This window comes from Toxorhynchites rutilus, chromosome 1 (assembly GCF_029784135.1).
Source record: "Toxorhynchites rutilus septentrionalis strain SRP chromosome 1, ASM2978413v1, whole genome shotgun sequence".
In the NCBI taxonomy this organism is placed as follows: Eukaryota; Metazoa; Arthropoda; class Insecta; order Diptera; family Culicidae; genus Toxorhynchites; species Toxorhynchites rutilus.
The window spans coordinates 130,280,179-130,299,384 of record NC_073744.1 but is presented as its reverse complement, the minus strand read 5'-3'; the positions used below and the strand labels follow the sequence as shown (position 1 = coordinate 130,299,384).

Genomic DNA, 19,206 nt, shown 5'->3' with positions numbered 1-19,206 from the left:
CAATAAGCATAGGAAATTGTGGTATCAACGAGGGCGAGCATAAATTTTAGGTCATTCGCCGTTCTGACCATTGCTTTGAGATTCAATTAAATTTATGATTGATCTTAACACCAGTCTTCAAAAGTATTGTAGTCTTTTCGATACATATTGTGAAGTTCACACTTGTATACAGTATACAGTTGTATACAGCCATGTCATAAGCATATTCGATCATAACGACATTGTTCATTTTCGTTAAAAGTTATAAATTGACATCATTGAAAAATAAGGCTGAACACTAAAGATGATTTTTTTTTTATTAATTCGTTTATTTTTACAGGCTCAGTTACTTAAGTTTAAAGGAGCCGAATTCTTAAATATATTTTTAAAACTATATATATATATATATATATATATATATATATATATATATATATATATATATATATATATATAAACAATTTTCTTACATCTATGGTTAGTAAGGTGGAAAACCGATTACTCGCGGTGTACTCGAGTTTAGAAGGGTGACATATTTTTAGGAGAAGGATGGGATATAAGGAAATTGTAACAATGTTGATGAACACTCAATTCTTAAATCTTTTCGTATATCTATAGTTTATTTACATTTCAACTTTCTTTCTACTATTTATAGCAAGGGGACGAATTACCCGCAAAGGAAGGAAAGGAGGGTATAAGGATGTAGGGACAATCACACACGAAGATCTATAGCTTTAAGGAAAACATATATATGGGACATGTAATCAAGGTCTAACCGAGCCAACACATCTCTCACCGGCACATTGGGCTGTCTTCCTCGGGCCCGAAGGGAGTTTTCTAAATTCGATCTGGCGACCAGATACACCTCGCACGACCAAACAACGTGCTCGATGTCGTGATAACCTTGGCCACAAACGCAGAGATTGCTGCTGGCAAGATTGAAACGGAAGAGTAGTGCATCTAACGAACAGTGATTGGACATGAGTCGGGAGAAGGTGCGAATAAAGTCCCGACTCAAATCCAGACTTTTGAACCACGGTTTGAGGCTAACCCTTGGGATAATCGAGTGAAACCACCGGCCCAATTCATCTTCATTCCACTTGCGTTGCCAGTTAGCGATGGTATTTTTGCGAACTAAAGAATAAAATTCATTGAAGGCGATTTGACGCTGATATATATCGCCTTCAATTGCACCTACCTTTGCCAATGAGTCAGCCCTCTCATTACCCGGAATTGAGCAATGTGAAGGGACCCAGACAAAGGTAATGACATAACAGCGTCTGGATAAAGCACTCAAAATTTCTCGTATTCTCTCAAGGAAGTACGGCGAGTGCTTTTCCGGACTCACTGAACGGATAGCTTCGACAGAGCTAAGACTATCCGTTACAATGTAATGGTGTTCAACAGGTCGTGAGGCGACGCTGTCCAGCGCCCAATGTATTGCTGCCAATTCAGCAATATACACAGAGCAAGGATTCTGAAGACTGTGGGAGGTGCTAAAAATTTCGTTGAACACTCCAAATCCTGTGGACTCATTCATAGAAGACCCATCAGTAAAGTACATATTATCACAATTGACACGCCCATACTTTGCATTGAAGATCGTAGGAACGAACCCCAATCTAAGATAAGCTGGATTTTCATGGATTTTCTCCTTCATGAACAGATCGAAATGTACAGAGGAATTGATGTAGTCAGGAAAACAAACACGGTTGGGAATATACGAAGAAGGAACAACCTGCATAGAGGTGAATTCATGATATGAACTCATGAATCTAGAATGAAAATTTAGCTCGATCAATTGCTCAAAATTTCCGATCACCAATGGATTCATAACCTTACACCGGATGAGGAACCGAAGAGATAATAAATTGAAGCGATCTTTTAGTGGGAGTACGCCTGCCAAAACCTCGAGACTCATGGTATGCGTTGAGGGCATACATCCCAACGCGATACGGAGACAAAGATACTGAATTTGCTCGAGTTTAATAAGGTGTGTTTTGGCAGCTGATTGAAAACAGAAACTGCCACACTCCATCACAGAGAGAATAGTTGTTCGATACAACATTATAAGATCTTCGGGATGGGCTCCCCACCAGGTGCCGGTAATTGTACGGAGAAAGTTTATTCTTTGTTGACATTTTTTACTCAGATACCTAATATGGGCCCCCCAAGTACATTTGGAGTCGAACCAGACCCCAAGATACTTGAATGACATAGCATGAGTGATCGGTTTACCCAAAAGTTGAAGCTTTGGTTTTGCTGGTCTATGCTTCCTAGAAAAAACCACCATCTCTGTTTTCTCCGTGGAGAATTCGATCCCTAGCCCAATGGCCCAGGTTGAAAAATTGTTCAAAGTATCTTGTAAGGGTCCTTGCAGGTCGGATTCGTTTGATCCTACGACAGACACCACTCCATCATCTGCAAGTTGTCTTAGGCTGCAATTTTGTGTAAGGCAATTGTCGATGTCGCTTACATAGAAGTTGTACAAAAGGGGGCTTAAACATGAGCCCTGGGGGAGGCCCATGTAAGAGACCCGACTTACTGCCGAATCTCCGTGAGAAAAGTTCAAATGTTTCTCACAAAGCAAGTTATATAACATATTATTCAATAGAGGCGGGTTCTGCCCCGAGAGTGTAATTTGTCTGACAAAACCTCTATTGAAACAGAATCAAAGGCCCCCTTTATGTCCAAGAACACTGAAGCCATTTGTTTTTTTTTCGGCCTAAGCCATTTGAATTTCTGAAGAAAGCAACGCAAGACAATTATTCGTCCCCTTGCCCCTGCGGAACCCATATTGTGTATCTGAGAGTAGGCCATTCGTTTCAACCCATCGATCAAGGCGAAACAAGATCATTTTCTCCAACAATTTCCGTATACAAGACAGCATTGCTATTGGGCGGTACGAATTGAAGTCGGACGCGGGTTTTCCGGGTTTTTGAATAGCTATAACTCGTACTTGTCTCCAATCATCTGGAACAATATTATGCTCCAGAAACCGATTGAATAAGTTCAACAAGCGATGTTTTGCCACATCAGGGAGATTTTTCAGCAAGTTGAACTTAATTCTATCCGATCCCGGAGCAGAATTGTTACATGAAAGGAGAGCAAGAGAGAATTCTACCATCGAAAACTCGGAATCAAGATCGCACCTATCTTGTGGTATATCTCAAATAATTCTTTGCACTGGAGCGGAATCGGGACAAACCTTTCGTGCAAAATTAAAAATCCATCGATGTGAATATTCCTCGCTTTCATTCGTTGAAGAGCGATTTCTCATGTTTCGAGCCACTTTCCATAATTTTTTCATTGACGTTTCTCGTGACAAACCTCCCACGAAATTTCGCCAATAAGCACGTTTTTTCCCTTTGATCAAGTTTTTAAATTGATTTTCAAGGTCCAAATACGTCTGAAAATTTTCAGGGGTTCCACGTTTCCGAAAAGCTTTAAATGCATTCGATTTTTCTACATAAAGCTTGGAACATATGCTATCCCACCATGGATTGGGAGGCCTTCGACGAATAGTGGAACCTGGGATGGGTTTCGTTTGAGCGCGAACCGCGCTGTCATAGATCAAACGAGAAAGGAAGTTATACTCCTCCAATGGAGGTAAACCATCTCTGGAATTGATGGCTAGAGCAATCGCGTCCGAATATTGTTTCCAGTCAATGTGTCTTGTGAGGTCATATGCCATGTTTATTGATTCAGAAGAATTCGACCCAATGGTGATGGAAATTTTGATTGGCAAGTGATCACTACCGTTGGGGTCCTGGATTACATTCCACTTGCAATCTAACGATAGTGAATTCGAGCAAAGCGAGAGGTCAAGAGCACTTGGGTTAGCAGGAGGTTTAGGCACACGTGTTGTTTCCCCAGTGTTCAAAACGGTCATATTGAAGTTGTTACAAAGGTCATATATCAACAATGAACGGTTGTCGTCGTACTGTTCCCCCCAGGCAGTTCCGTGAGAGTTGAAGTCTCCCAAGATCAATCGTGGCTCAGGAAGGAGTGAGCACATGTCATCAAGTTGTTTGCGGCTAACCGCAGCTCTCGAAGGCCAATACAAGCTGACAATACAGAGGTCTTTGCCTCTGATGTTTGCATGACAAGCAACAGCTTCGATCCCTCCAATAGGTGGAAGGTCAATTCGAAAAAATGAGTGGCACTTATTGATCCCCAATAGTACCCCTCCGTATCTGTCATCGCGGTCCAAGCGTATAATATTAAAATCGTGGAAAGAGATATCATCTCGCGAAGAAAGCCAAGTTTCGGACAGAGCAAAAACATCACAATTGAAGTTATGAATTAAAAATTTGAATGTATCCAATTTAGGGATAAGACTACGACAATTCCACTGAAAAACAGTGATATCTCCGACCTCTCTATCTAAATTAGACATCAAGAGAGATAATCATTGCAAGGAGGGGCCATGTTTGCATCAATTGCTGTAAAATTGTCTTTAATACTGGAAGCATTGAGATGACAAGGGTTCTGATGGAGTCGGAAACATTAAAACACTTGAAGATTTGATCCAAAAGGTCAGACAACTTTATCAATCCCGATTGGGAAGTTGAGCTGGACGGAAAAACAGGGACAGTTGGGGTTTTTGATGTCCCCTCGAGTGCTGGGTCGTTCGAAGGTGAACTATTCCCACGGAAGCCAGTAGGAACCTGATTTTGCTTGTCCGCTGCACTCGATTTTTTAGGCAAGCTAACTGGGGGTATCACCGGGGGGACTTGTTCTTGAACTTTGGGAGTGGTCACATTTTTGCGCCGGGGATTCCCTTTGAAAATAAACGGTGTGCCCCCGCTAGCTGTGTCCGCTTCCATTTCATCAACTGGCAACGTGGAAAAGCTATTTTGTGTTGAGATTGGTTGTTGTTGTTGTTGGGCCAGTGGAGAAGCGCCCTTTAAAATTTCCGCAAAAGTGCGCTTCGAGCGTTCCTTTAAAGAGCGCTTCTGTTTCTCCCAGCGACTCTTGTAAGTTTCACAAGCTGAGAGCGCGTGTGGGGATCCTCCGCAATATGGACACTTATGCTCACTTATACGCACTGCAGGATTTCCCCTCATGTTGCTCTCCGCAAGTGGCACAGCGCTCCTTGTTGGCACAATAATCTGAAGTGTGACCAACTGACTTGCATTTGTTGCAAGTCATGGGCTTTAGCACGAAGAGTCACACAGGTAGTCTCAATTTGTCCACCATAACGTAGTCAGGGAGGGCGGCACCAGCAAAGGTGACTCGAAACGAGTCTGACGGCGTAAATTTAGTTTGGTCCCCATCATGGGAGAGTTTCCCGAGTTGGCGACAGTCCAAGATCTTTACTTCCATTGAGGGAAGCTTCTTGAACTTACCTTTTCCTTCTTTTTTTATTTGTTCGCTCGTCAGACCCGTTTCAGTTATCACCCCCTCAATTTCTACGTTACGGGAGGGTATAAATGTTCTATATTCGAGAGTGAAGTGTTGGTCAGCAACAATCTCGTTTGCGTGTTTCCGTTCATTCACGACAACCCGCAATTTGTTCGGTCTAACCCTGCGAATTTCAGATACAGAAGTGTATCTGGCCAGATCTTTCATGATCTGAATCACGTTAAGGCTTTTTCCTTTTGGTTTTGGCCGGAGGAAAACAACCCACGGGCCAGTTCCAGGTGCATCTTCTGGATAAACTCTGACACGTGGAGCGGAAACAACAGAGGGAGAAGACGAGGACGAGGACGAGGACGAGGATTGGGTTGGATCGGAAACATCAGAAGGGGGAAGCGAAATCGATGATGGGAGAGGGGGAGTGGAAGTAACAGTCGGTTCAGAAGGGAGGCTTGCTATTTTCTTAGAGGGGGGCTTGGAAGGATGAGCAGATTCGTCCCCAGAAGAATTATCTTCTTTTTGAGGGACTCGTTTATGTTTTTTCCCAGATCTTAAATGGGATTCATTATCGGAGATCTCCATCTCTGGAGATCCTCCACTATCCTCCATTTTACAAAAATTTCTGTCTTATTTCTAATATATTATTGATTTTAACAATAATCTCGAAAAAAAAAAACAAAAATAAATTATGATAATAATATTAAACAATGAACAAATGAGTTGAATAATAATATTAATATTAAATATGTGTACCTTAAAATAAAAGTTGTTCCGATACTGCGCTCTACTGCCCTAACCAGGGAGAGACAGAGGCTACGCACTATGGATCAACACAATAGCGCAAGAATAGCTCACACGGTCACGTGATGATAATTCCCGTTAACGACAGCCACACGATGGCGATCCCGTTATGCCGATGTTCAACAGCCGCCAAGGGCTGCAAGCTGCAAGAGCGCTGCTTCCTTTGTTCCACTTCACAAAAGGTCAATTCGAAACGGACAGCAATGACCTTCACTCGTACACTATACCAATCGCACAATAGTAAAAGTGGCAACGCACAATAACGACACTGAACTTTACTCGTCAAGAGTTGGATAGCGAATGCACTAAAGATGATATCTCGCGTAACTTTTGAAAAGGTCCAATGTAACATTTTCGTCAACTCGAGAAAAACGGAGTTGAAGACCCGAACATTGTTTCGCGAATTGTCTTAAAAGCTATCAATCTTTATCGCTGCTTTCGCCACTAGCTGTCAAGAATAACTCCATAAAACCAATTATAACTATTGTTCCGTGATTTGAGATTAAAGTTGAAACCTCGGAGCGAAAAATGTTACAATGGACGTTTTGACTGCCCACGTTTGCACATTGGACATATTACGTTGCACGATTAGAATTTGAAACTAACTAATGAACAACAATCCAAATATCAGCGTTTCGTTCTAAAGACAGATTATTATTGTTATCACTCATTGAATTGCACTGAAATCGATAACAACACCTGCAAGAAACAAATACTCAAAACGACCGAAATACGACTTCGTGTTGTTTTGACTGCTTTGTTAATTCGGACGTTTCGGGCGTCGGAGGAAAGTGGCGTCCGAAGTAACAGCCGGGTGCTTCAAATCCGAATCTGTACATTGGATATTTTTTTTATCAGCGATAAAAAGATGAAGAAGATAGATACGTGAACGATTGTTTTTGTAATGTATTCAATGATTGAAAACTAATAGTGTGCATCTATTAACTCGATTTGTTTACATTTGTTACATAGGACCTTTTCAAAAGTTACGCGAGATATCAATTATTATTTTTATGGGTAAAAATTTGCAAAGATTCAATGAATTACATTAAGAGTGTAGGCATTTGTTGTCAGAATGGGTTCATTTGTTCACATTAGACGTCACTCTGTACGCCTGCAATGGTAAATATTGAAGTATCCTCTCATAGTTTGGCTAAAGTACTGAATTACCATGCGTTTCGTGCAGTCACATTTTCGTAACAAGCTGTAGGCAGTGTCACCTCGAACTTACTCTTCGACCAAGTGCGAGCAACAGGGAACCACTCAAGATGTCAAGTTTCCAAATGTGATAAAGTTTCAGAAGACTGTTTTATCCAAGGGATTGCTAAGATGACCGCCTTTTAGTAGCCAGCATAGAATATCATGAGCATAGAAATCATAACCTATAATTAAAAATGAAGTGCTCCGCGCGATTCTTCAGCTGTGCAAATCAATTGAAAATCGTCAAGAAAGCTTCCGGATGGGTATCCAAACATCGCTTGCCAAAGGAAACTATCCAACGTAATCAAATGTTAACATATATGACTCCAAACATTAAACAATACGTGAGCCCCCTATGCGCGAGCCCTGCTTTATGCTGCCTACGCTCAATTTGCATTGGATGGGATAGGGTTGCCAGAGCCCCGATTTTATCACGTCCCTAACATATCGGGGTTTTCAATAATATCGCTGCAAAATTTTTTTTTTTTAAATAAATCAAAAACGGTCTTGGATATTAATGAAATTATTTATTCATGTGATGTCATTATGTATGAAACTAGATTTCTTTTGCATGGCCACAACAGGCGCGCTTGCAGAAGTCCGGACGCTGAACCAAATTTTCGATGGTTTTTAAGCATAAATCGGCCGATACTGCTGCAATTTCACGTTCGATATTCGTACGAAGTTCATCAATCGTGGCTGGCTGCTTGTTGGCATAGACCATAGACTTGACGTAGCCCCATAGGAAATAGTCTAACGGCGTCAAATCGCACGACCGAGGCAGTCGATTGACTGGGCCTTTTCGTGAGATAACAAGCTTATCAAACTTGATTTTCAGTAAATCGATTGTTAAATTCTCTGTCTGGCTTGTGGCGCCGTCCTGTTGAAACCACATACTGCCCAAGTCCATATCATCCAATTCGGGCCAAAAATATTCGATTATCATTGCGCGGTAGCGATTTTCATTCACACTAACGTGCCGGTCTTGATCATCACGGAAGAAGTATGGCCCAATTACCCCGTCGGACCATAAACCGCACCAAACCGTATTTTTTTCGGGATGCAATGGTGACTCATGGAGTACGTGTGGATTGCTGTCTAACCAATAACGCATATTTTGCTTATTCACGAAGCCATTCAGCCAAAAATGAGTCTCATCGCTGAAGATGATTTTTCGATGATAATCCGGATCATTTTCGAGTTGTTGCTCAGCCCAATTCACGAACATACGACGCTTCTGGTGATCATGCGGCTTCAGTTATTGCATCAATTTATTCTTGTAAGGATCTTTTCGCAAAATTCGCCACAACGACGTCACAGAGATGCCCAACGCTTGAGAACGACGTGTGAGAGACTGATTTGGGTCTTCTGGAAACTACGAGCACCTCTTTGTCTCACTGGCACGGGAACATGTTGTACTGTGCCTATGGATTCAAATTTTTCCACTAGACACTCAATTGATGATCTGGCAGGACGATTATGACGACCATAAATTGGACATAACGCTCTCAAAGTTGAGGCCATTAACTTCGAATTTCCATTATGAAATGGCAAAGATTACTGCAGAGAAATGTCAAGAGAGCGGGAAAAAATATGGCGTCGTTTGCTGTCCCTCTCGGTCTATTTTTGTAGTGTCTCTATTGAAATACCCCTTTATGTTTTCGTATCAGATATTTTATGAATAATTACATTTGAATGATGTAAAGCAAAATTGTTGCGTATTTCACAACAAATTGTATTTTTCTGTTATACTTTATCATGAAAACTATTGTGAGAGTACATACCATGAGTACATTATGTAGAAGTGTTTTTTCAAATATTATTGACAACCCTTTAAAATTGACCAATCAGCAGCTGGTACGAAAACTGGTCCGAAATCGACCCCCTATTGTCTGGTCTTGTCCAAGGCGCCTAGAAGTATATCCTAAGGTGGGCCAACTTGCTAAAACCACTCCCCAGCCATCTTGAAAGTCTACTGTGTTTTGTTTGTAAACAAAACACAATACGCTTGTGCCCAAGCTCGCTCATGATCAGTCTGTCTCTTTCGCGCCTCAAGCAAATAATTCCCCTCCTTCTTTCTTTCGTACTGTTTTCATATACCGCTCCCATAACCAACTTAGCGTCGAAACGGCCTCACCTTAGGATATACTTCTAGGCGCCTTGGTCTTGTCTTAGCGTTATAGCGCAATCGGCGAACCTTTTATAAAAATTGCCGTAAACAAAGCTGTTTGGTTTTAGAAAAGTTATTACGTGTTTTCATTAGTTCTGCAGACAAAGATTTTCCCGACAAAAATATTGCCAACACTTTGTCATTGTAACGCCATGTGTAAAATGTTTCACAAATCGATGCGAGGGAAAGTTTCAAACGGGTAATTCATTCTGAAATGGTAGCTCTTTTAAAATCGAGCACGAAGTTGTCATCGAGAGACGCAGTGAAAATGGCAAGAGTTCCGTAAATATATGGTCCGGAAATCAAAGAAGAGGGTTAGTTTGAGAAGTTACAAGGCACAAATTGTAACGTTAAGGGAGTAAGAAACGTACTTTTGGAGTGGTTTCTGGACAATATTCCTAGCTATTCCTAGGTTGAGTGTAAAAAAGAATTAGGGTAGTGCCCAACATATGACCACCCAAGCCTGCCAAGAAAGTCAGAGACAAGCTTGTCTGTGAGTTCCCGAACAATCCAGAGACAGTTTGTGGAGCATGGACTCGGTGGCAAAGCCTCCGGGAAGGTTCCTATGCTCACATTGAAGCATCTTCTAGCGAGGTTGAAGTTCATCAAGGACCATTTCGATTGGGTAGGCCCAGAAAACAGCCAGAAATGGCGAATGTGCTGTGATCTGACACAACGAAGGTCAACTTGATCGGTTCTGATGGAAAAATGCTGGGTACATCGTCCGATTGGCTGCGCCTACGACATCGTCCGATTGGCTACAGTTCACGACAAAAACGTTCAAACACGGAGGAGGCAACATAATTTGATTCCAGGCGCCAGATTCCTGGTATGAAGTTGGATCGACAAGACAATGAACGCTCAGATATTGGAAGACGTTGTGCCTCCGCACGCCGTTATAATGGCAATTCATGTAAGACAACGAACCCAAACACACTGCCCGAACTGTGAAGAAATAAGTTTTTAATCACAAGTTCAACGCCATGGAGTGGCCAGCCCAGTCACCGGACTTAAGTCCCATCGAGAATCTGTGGAAGATCACAAAGAAGTTGGATTACATAGGAAAATCCAAAAACAAGCGGGAACTATGGGAAAGAATCCAAGCTGCCTGGCATGTGATCTCTGTCAGCACTTGTCAAAAGCTGGTCGATTCTATACCGACAGGATGCGGGAACTCATTCGAAAAAAGGTTATACGACGGGCATGATTTAAAAAAAAAAAATTTCGATATGAATTTTGAACTGGTCTTAATTTTTGACACGTGATACTTAAGTAAGCTAAAAGACCATATTTATATGAATACGATCATAGGCATATTAAATCAATAATGCGTAAGTGTGGTTCAATAATACACAAACAACTGCGACATGATGTAATGAAAACAGACGCTATCGAGCCTTCAAATTTGAGCAAAAGCAAGCAAAAAATTTCAAAAATGTTAAAATTGCCATGCGGTAATTTTTTTACAATACAGTATCAGCCCTCCGAAGCGATTTCGCTTACAGACTTCGCGCCGGACAAAATTAGGTTGAACGGATATTGGCTGTTCGCTGGCTGTAGTGCAGTACAGGCTCTGCACTGAGTATGCTTTGTGCATATTTTGAGACAACTCTGTTCTGCAAGATGGAATTTAACCCCTAGGATTTCGTTGAAATCGGAATTCACATAAGTTTCATCGTCGACCACCACCAGGTCGTACCGCCTACAGACCCGCATTCTGTTCATTGTTTGTTGCTTAACACTTTTGTTGTATTTACCACTTATTTGGTATCACTTATAGCCTTCCAAAAAAAGATTCGCTTCACAGTACAGCGATCCAGTTTTTTCGCCAAATAATAATCTTAGTCGTTGGGATCAACTTTGACTTTCCGAATGACCTTTCAACCACAGTTGACCATCAAGGTCAAAACTTCGTTTCCACATTTCGAAGAGTTTCCTTGTTCTTTTCCGTCGATCGCACTGTTGTATTTTTTGGATAATCCAACAGTCTTGCCAGCTCGCTAGTTGACGCTGATGGACTGTTATTATCCTTTTCTTCTCCTGCATGATGAATATCTCGGAATCACGTTTTTTTACACTGCCATTAAAAAGATCGGGCGAAACAACAAAACGCTGTCAAAAACTTGCATCCTTGTCCACTGGGAACGCCGCTATCGCTTAAATGAAGTGCTTCATGATCTGTGCTTTAGGAGTCACCTTCAATCTTCCAGTTCCATCAACAATACTCTGAGACTGTCTCAATATTTCTGTGAACATCAAGCTTTCTGACCGGTCTTGGAATGACTTCAATAGTTGAAAAGTGGCCGTCATCTGGTTCTTTCCGTTCCAAGGAGGTCACAACTTTCAAACATTCCTCGGAGTTTGCGGATCAATAGAGGTCTTCAGCAGTGAGCGAAATAAGCGAAAATCAATAAAGTAACTAAGTAACTTAGTACTACTGTGTGTCAAAAAGTGCTCTCTGAGAACTTTACGAGGCAGGCTTACATGTTTTCGAGAAATTTCGTTTTATTCCGGCTCTGGTCCACGTAATCAGTGGCTGTACGAAGAACGTCAATTGCATCCAACTGAAACCCTGCTTTTGAAACGTACAACATCAATGTCTTGATCTGGATTTCTTGTTCCATTGAGAAAACTGTACCGGGACGAAGTTTTAGGCTTTTCGGAAGAATTTGCAGATACCGCTAGATGATTGAAAATGGATCTAAGAACTTCTTGGCTAACCATCGTATTTTCCGGCTCTTTGTACTACTTCGATGGCTCGCTCCACATTCTCATGAAGCTATGGATTTCTAGATGATTATTTCTCTTTTATAGCATAACAGTAATGATGATGATGACCCATGATGATCTCAATAAAATAGTAAGCCAAATTCTCGAAAACAATTTCCAGAAAAAAGTGACCGATCATTGTTAATTTTTTTTTATCTGTGGCACCATTTAAATAGACCATTTTGGCACAATTTAAATAGCACAAAATAGATCATTTACATTCCTCTACGAATTTCTCAAAATGCTTGTTGGAATTGTTGCTTCCTCTCTTGGAGAGTGCAAATATCAAATTTGTTTTAGTACAAGAACCATTTATCAGACCTACATCGTTATAACTAACACTTGCAAGGCTTATGAACTTATTACACGTACTTCCCAATGTTTATAATATAAGCGACAGTTTGACAGGTAATTGTGCACCTCGCGAAAAAAAAAGCATCAAAACAAAATTTCTTCGACGCTCAACCTTTAAAATGACTCGATTACTACTTCAAATTATTATATCTATCTATCCAAAGAAAATCTTTCAATCAATCAACTTTCAACATTCGGTGGACAGTTAAAGTTAAAAGTGTCCAATAGCATTTTTGACAACAACAATTATTATTAACAACACACATCACAATTCATTCTCATACTCACATTGAATTGCGCGCATTCGTGAACGACAGACATAATCTCAACGGTCGCATAGACAACAACATAGGGATTGTGAAAAATGGGCACGTACTGCTATAAAGAACAGATAATACAAAAATTCATCATTGGGTTGGGTATTTTGCTGAAAACCATAAATATTGTTCCAAATAAAGATGGAAAACTTACTGTTCTGCATTTTTCACTTAATATCTAATCAATTGGTTCATTCAATTTCCAATAATTTGTCTCATGTAGATATGACAGATATGAGATATGAGCACCAATTTAAGCATGAGATATTCTCAATTACTTACCACTGATAACCTTTTAGCTTTATGGTCGTATTACTCCTTCCATCCGAACCCCAACCAATTGGCAATTATATAATTACTTTTTCTTGCTCTCTCCATCTTCCTCACCATTCCATTCACGAATGACAAATAATCATAACCCCACTCTTCCGTTCTTTCTCATTGCAGTCAGGCGATCGTGTCTTTGTGGGAGCCCCTGGAAGCTACTACTGGCAAGGTAATTGACACATGTTCTCATTGCAGCAATATTTCTCGTACCATCCACCACCCTCCGCCACATACGTTACGGTCCGAATTGGAAGCGAACGATACGAATATATTTACATGCTTTCACCCTCCCTCGAAGATGTAGTTATTTGGATTGCCATTATCAGAAGTTCATTTTTAATTCGAGGGAGGGAGAAGACCCTTTTCTCAACGTCTCATTTTGCAATACCAGAAAAAATCGTTTAATTCATAAAATTGTAAAATGTCTATGAGACGAGTTTGATTTCCACAAATCAGTGGCAAACTGAAAGTTTGTCATCATGGCAAATTTGCTACCTGCGAGTGCGTTTAGTAGTTTGTAGAGATTGACAGTTAGCTAGCCCTAGTTTTTAACGAATAGATCGTTTGCAGTGAATTTTCCCAGCAATTTATAATCAATAATTCAACAGAAAGACATAAGATGAACAACTTTAGTGTCTTTTCCCCCTGTAAAAAGAGACCGCTTATTTTTATCACTAGATAAACCGACTTCCACGATGGTGAGTATATTTTAGAGAGGGTTTGACTGAATTGGATGCTTTGTAGACTTGCAGTGATAGGCAGTTGAGTTTGAAATCATTTCTTGTAAATTGATGCGCACTTTCATGAGACTAGAGAACAGAATTTCATTCATTCATAGCGACCAAAACATACAACGAGGAGATACACATATTCACTGATTTTTCACGTCAATCACGAACACAGCAAAGTAAAGAGTTATATTGTATTTTTATTTTATTTTCTCATCCCCTGAATGCCACCCTGCTACGCCTGTGTTGTGCACGTGTTCCAACAATCACCGTCATACCCTGCCACAAAAACAAAACAAACAAAACCAAATCTTAATCAATTCCAGGACAAGTGTATTCCATTAATACCGATGCTGTGTTTCCCTATAAACCCCCGCGATATGGTCAGTTTGGCGAAGGAGGTAACCACCAGCGCAAATGCGATTGTCCAGAATGCATTTATTTAATGTGTATAGCCTACCCTAAGCGAGAGCAAATCAAACTCATTCTATGCTAGGCCCCACCTCACATCACAAATTCCTTCATCTTGATATAGAACCCTATACAAAACCCGTTACAACGGAAAAACTAACGCGAAAAACGTTCAATGCTATACTCTTTAACCTCTTCCATCTTCAATTACTGTTCCATGCTGAAACATGCTGACCATTGCATTTCAATTCATTCAATAGCTTAACCTGGTCTCCAATCCGTACCACCTAATAAAATATGAAACAGGACAGATGATCACTTACCAACCTCGCGATAACTTACGTTGGCTTGACACTCGCTTGGAAATCTACACCATGTAAACAACTATACCTTAATGCTCACTGATACACGCACACCTGCATACATATAATCAGAAATATTCATCACACCTCACAGTGTTTGTGACATCGTTCGTCATGACTGTCAAATTTCCACAATTCACATTTTCATTGTCATTTTTCAAATTTTTGACGTGGGACTACGTCTTTCATTTCTATACTGGGGTGTGAATTCAAAGTTTCGAAAACGAAAGCGTTACGCCGGGTAACAAAATTTTGAGTGTTAATAGCTCCTAAACGAATGAACGAAATGGTATGATAAACACTTCATTCGAAAGATAAAATGTCAACGCGTTATATACTTGTTACTTTTTGATCCAAAAACTTGTTTCAATAGCATTAAAATTGCTTTCAAAACAGGCAATTGAAATCACCAATCGGTATACAGTGGTAGACATTCGTTTAGCCGCACCCTATTTTTCCTCAATATTTTTAAATTCTTTGTACATAAGTCAATTCTTTGTACAGTTTTGCTCATAAAAGACGATTATTGTTTATTTTCATCGAATTCATTCTAAAAAAAAAAGTATAAATTAACTTTTTGTTTTCTAAGTAATTCAAATATTTGGAATCAGGATGGACATTCGTTTAGCTGCATCCTAAAATTTCAATAAAAGAAAATTTGTGCAGCAAATTTCGAGTCCAATCGGTAGCTAATATTTAGTATGCCCACCTCCATTTCGGATCACTTTGAAAATTTTCGATTTGGCATCGAGTCAGACAGCTTTTAAAGTGTTGCCATATTGATTATAGCCCAACACTCCTGAATTACTGCGTTGAGACTGGAAATGTTGTCAAATTGTCATCCGTTTGCATAGACAATCTCGGCCAAGATTCTCCATAGGTTCTCTATGGGATTGCAATCGACTGCCAGCAGGTCATTCAAGAAGCGGAATATCCTTCTCGGCAAACCATGCATTCGATTTTTTGGAAACGACGATCTATGCATAATCCTGCTAAAAAAACGACATCCTCGGTAGCGTTATTCTCAATATGTATAATCAAAACGTCCTCTAGTAATTGAAGATACTTTTCGGAGTTCATTCGGGTGAAAATGAAACAAATGGGAAGTTTGGTGGGGGGAAGGAAACGGCTCCCCACACTGTCAAACTTCCGCCCCCAAAGTTTCGCTTCGATCTCACTACATGCCGTTGACTTAAATTGTACCAATAGCAACTGTAACAGTCCGGACCATCCAAATTGAACTTTTGACGTAGGACTACGTCTTTCATTTCTATACCGGGGTGTAAAATCAAAGTTTCGAAAACGAAAGCGTTACGCCGGAGACCGAGATTTTGAATGTTAATAGCTCCTAAACAACTGAACGAAATAGTATGATAAACACTTCATTCGAAAGATAAAATGTCTACGCGTTCTATACTTGTTACTTTTTGATCCAAAAACTTGTTTCAATAGTCTTAAATTTGCTTTCAAAATAGGCTATTGAAATCACCAATCGGTATATAAGCGAGCGCCGCTCGGAAATCAACTCAGTTCTAATTGAACAGCGATTGGAGCATATTGTCGCTGTTGTGGTGAAGCTCTTCATTTATCATGAAAGCGCGGATGAACGGTGTCACCAAGAGCCTGTTTGTGCACCTTAGGCCAGAAGGGAATCCATCAGGAGGAGAGTGATGCTACAAACGGTTCCCCGGGAAGATCTCGAAGCAGCCGCTACACACACACACATACACGCACGGAATTCTTTCCGTTTGGATCGAGAAAGATCCGGAAAATAATCTGCCAGTTCCTCTAGGAATTTAAAAATACATTCATGTGAAAGAGTTTATTTGAATGTTTTCTATCCATGTAGCACTGTGACCAAATATGTTTCAATCAAGTGCTATTAACAGATGGTTATCGAGTTAGCATTAACCACTGGTGGGCTTCCAGTATCGAGGAAAATGTGGAAATATCTAATCGTTACTGAAAATAATCTGCCAGTTCCTCTGGGAATTTAAAATTACATTCATATGAAAGAGTTTATTTTAATGTTTTCTATCCATGTAACACTGTGACCAAATACATTAGGTTTTGTGATTTTTCAATCAATCGCAATCAACAGGATAGCTTCTGAAGATTATTCTTCCCCATCAGTAGGATATTTCCGTATCCAATATTGGATGCATAAAACCTTGTGCCTCCAACGTAACGCTCTCGCTTTCGAAGTTCTCCAAATATTCATTCATTCAGAATGAATTCAGATTCAACTTCATACAAATGATCTCTAAATCAACGATAGTCCTACGTCACCCTTGCGGTTATACCATAGATATAACCCACTTCCTGTTTTTTCGCCGGAAAATTCAACATTTGTCCATTCTAGTTTCCATTACATGTATTGCCGGGCGAAAATGAGATGGTTCTGCTTATTGGTGGCGGTCAGTTTCGGCTTCCCTTGAGGTTTTTTTTCCACATGATGTTTGGTGCCTCATTCAAGATGCGCGCAATATGCCTCTTCGTTACCGGAACAACCGATTCTGCCTTAATGTATGAGCAGGACATCGTTTCCTGGTTGCTTCGTGTCTTATTCGACCTTTAAGATGCAAAGTATCTTTGGTGTTCCCATTTGTTGGTCGTTATATCCCATATTTCTGGCACTATTTAAAGAAATTCCGTACCACTTTCTCAGATAGACCAATTTTTGTTACGATCGAGCGATTAGAAAACTTTTGTTCACTGATTATCTTTATTATTTTCCGCCTCTCTTCCGTCAATAGAATACTTTTCGCCATTCCTTTAAATTCTACGTAAATCACTAATCTGACCAATTTCTTACGTTGCGTTAAGCATGCCGGATGCGATGCAAACAACATCTTGGCAGACTGTATTCGGCATCCTATCGACATGTCCCGACCGACAAACTCGTTAAGCCTTGACGACTTTTGAATAATGGGTTCGCCATAAAGTTGCTTCAGTTTTTGGTTCATCCTTCTTTTCTATATTCCCTATTCCTGTACCCCGCCAAAGATCGTTCGAAGTAATCGAAAACAGCAAGTGCTTGCGAGATCTCTTCGAGCATCTTCTATGCTTCGTGGCCGCAGGGAAGTTGGTGGCTCTCTTAGAGAAAAAAGGGGGAAAATTGATTCTTCGGAACACCTTAAAATGGAAATGGACATCCTAATGTAAAAATTTGAAAAAATATTTTCTCATAGCCCCATCAATATGGGTATCAAATGAAAGGGATTGACTAGTAGAACACAGTTATTCATGAGGAGTGCAAAACCCAATTATATCACGATACCAGACGTTGAATTCCTATTACGATATGCTTGCCATCAAGTGTGTGTTCGTTGTCGGCTGAACAATAATCCCTACAACATTTGCACCGCACGAATTTGCACGACAAATTTTGATTTTTTCGTATTTGAATCTAAACGTTTAAGTGTTTGCTGAGTGCTGAAGATTTATTCTATCCTTTGATTTTTTTCTGTAATTTTGTACATGTAAAGTTGGTCATTCTGGGATCTGTGCTCCATGATATTGAATAATGGCACCCCTTGGTGTAGTCCTACGTCTCTCCGATTATGTCCCCGACATTACCCACCCGTCTTTTTTTGGGGTAAGGAACAAAACTTCCGATTTTAACGAAATCCTGAGAACTACTATAACAGCTTGACATGCAATGGCTGTAAACCACGATGAAAAATACGCACTGGTTTATGCGTTATTGCATATAAAAAACTATGGATGGGTTATACCTATGATACAACCGCAAGGTTGGCGTAGGACTAGTATTGGCTTAGTAATTATTTGTGTTTTTTCAATTAGCAATAATCGCCTCTCGGATGTTCTGCATTGGGTACTATATCGCCGCTGCGCAGAGTTATCTTTTGTATGTATTGATTAAATTTTTGATTAAACTAGTGAATGAATGCAACAATTTACGTATGCAAAAAAATCCCAATTTAGGTCAATTCATGCATTATGGTAGTGGTTATCGCAGCAAATAGTTATCAACATTTTGCCTAATCATCAAACGGTATGCGTAGAAGTTCAGTGAGCTGGCGACGTGAAGGGATATCTTCCAATGCAGTCTTGAATAACCGAGCCAAAGCGTTGCATTTGTACCCGCTTTTGTAGACCGTGTTAGCAAAACGGATTCCGGGGTGTAAAAATGCATGGGGGTATAAAAATACTGCCGAGATGTGCAATGCCGATTTTCCCAACTTATTGGTTTTGGAATCTGTGTTGGGAAAACACGTTCCGGTTTGCAAAAATGCAAGCGAGTACAAAAGTTCTTGCAGCTTGCATCTCATTTGCAATGCCAACGCTCCATGGTTTTGAAATCCGTGTTAGGGATACGTCCGATTTGCAGAAACGCAAGCGAGTACAAAAGTACCCACAACCTGCATATATTTTGCAATGCCAGTTTCCCCTGGCTCCATGGT

At 40.3% G+C, this 19,206-nt stretch overlaps 1 protein-coding gene across 10 annotated transcripts in view; it reads left to right on the top strand.

Annotated features, from left to right (window-relative positions):
• The window catches only part of LOC129761983 (integrin alpha-PS2), a 207,222-nt gene that overhangs the window by 169,353 nt on the left and 18,663 nt on the right, over positions 1–19,206 (top strand). For 9 of the 10 annotated variants that reach the window (XM_055759871.1, XM_055759877.1, XM_055759870.1 and 6 more), the window contains 2 exons: positions 13,399–13,447; positions 14,333–14,407. In XM_055759871.1, the coding sequence (XP_055615846.1) occupies positions 13,399–13,447; positions 14,333–14,407 (124 nt within the window). The remainder of the gene's footprint in view (positions 1–13,398; positions 13,448–14,332; positions 14,408–19,206) is intronic. The other variant, XM_055759880.1, reaches the window with a different exon arrangement.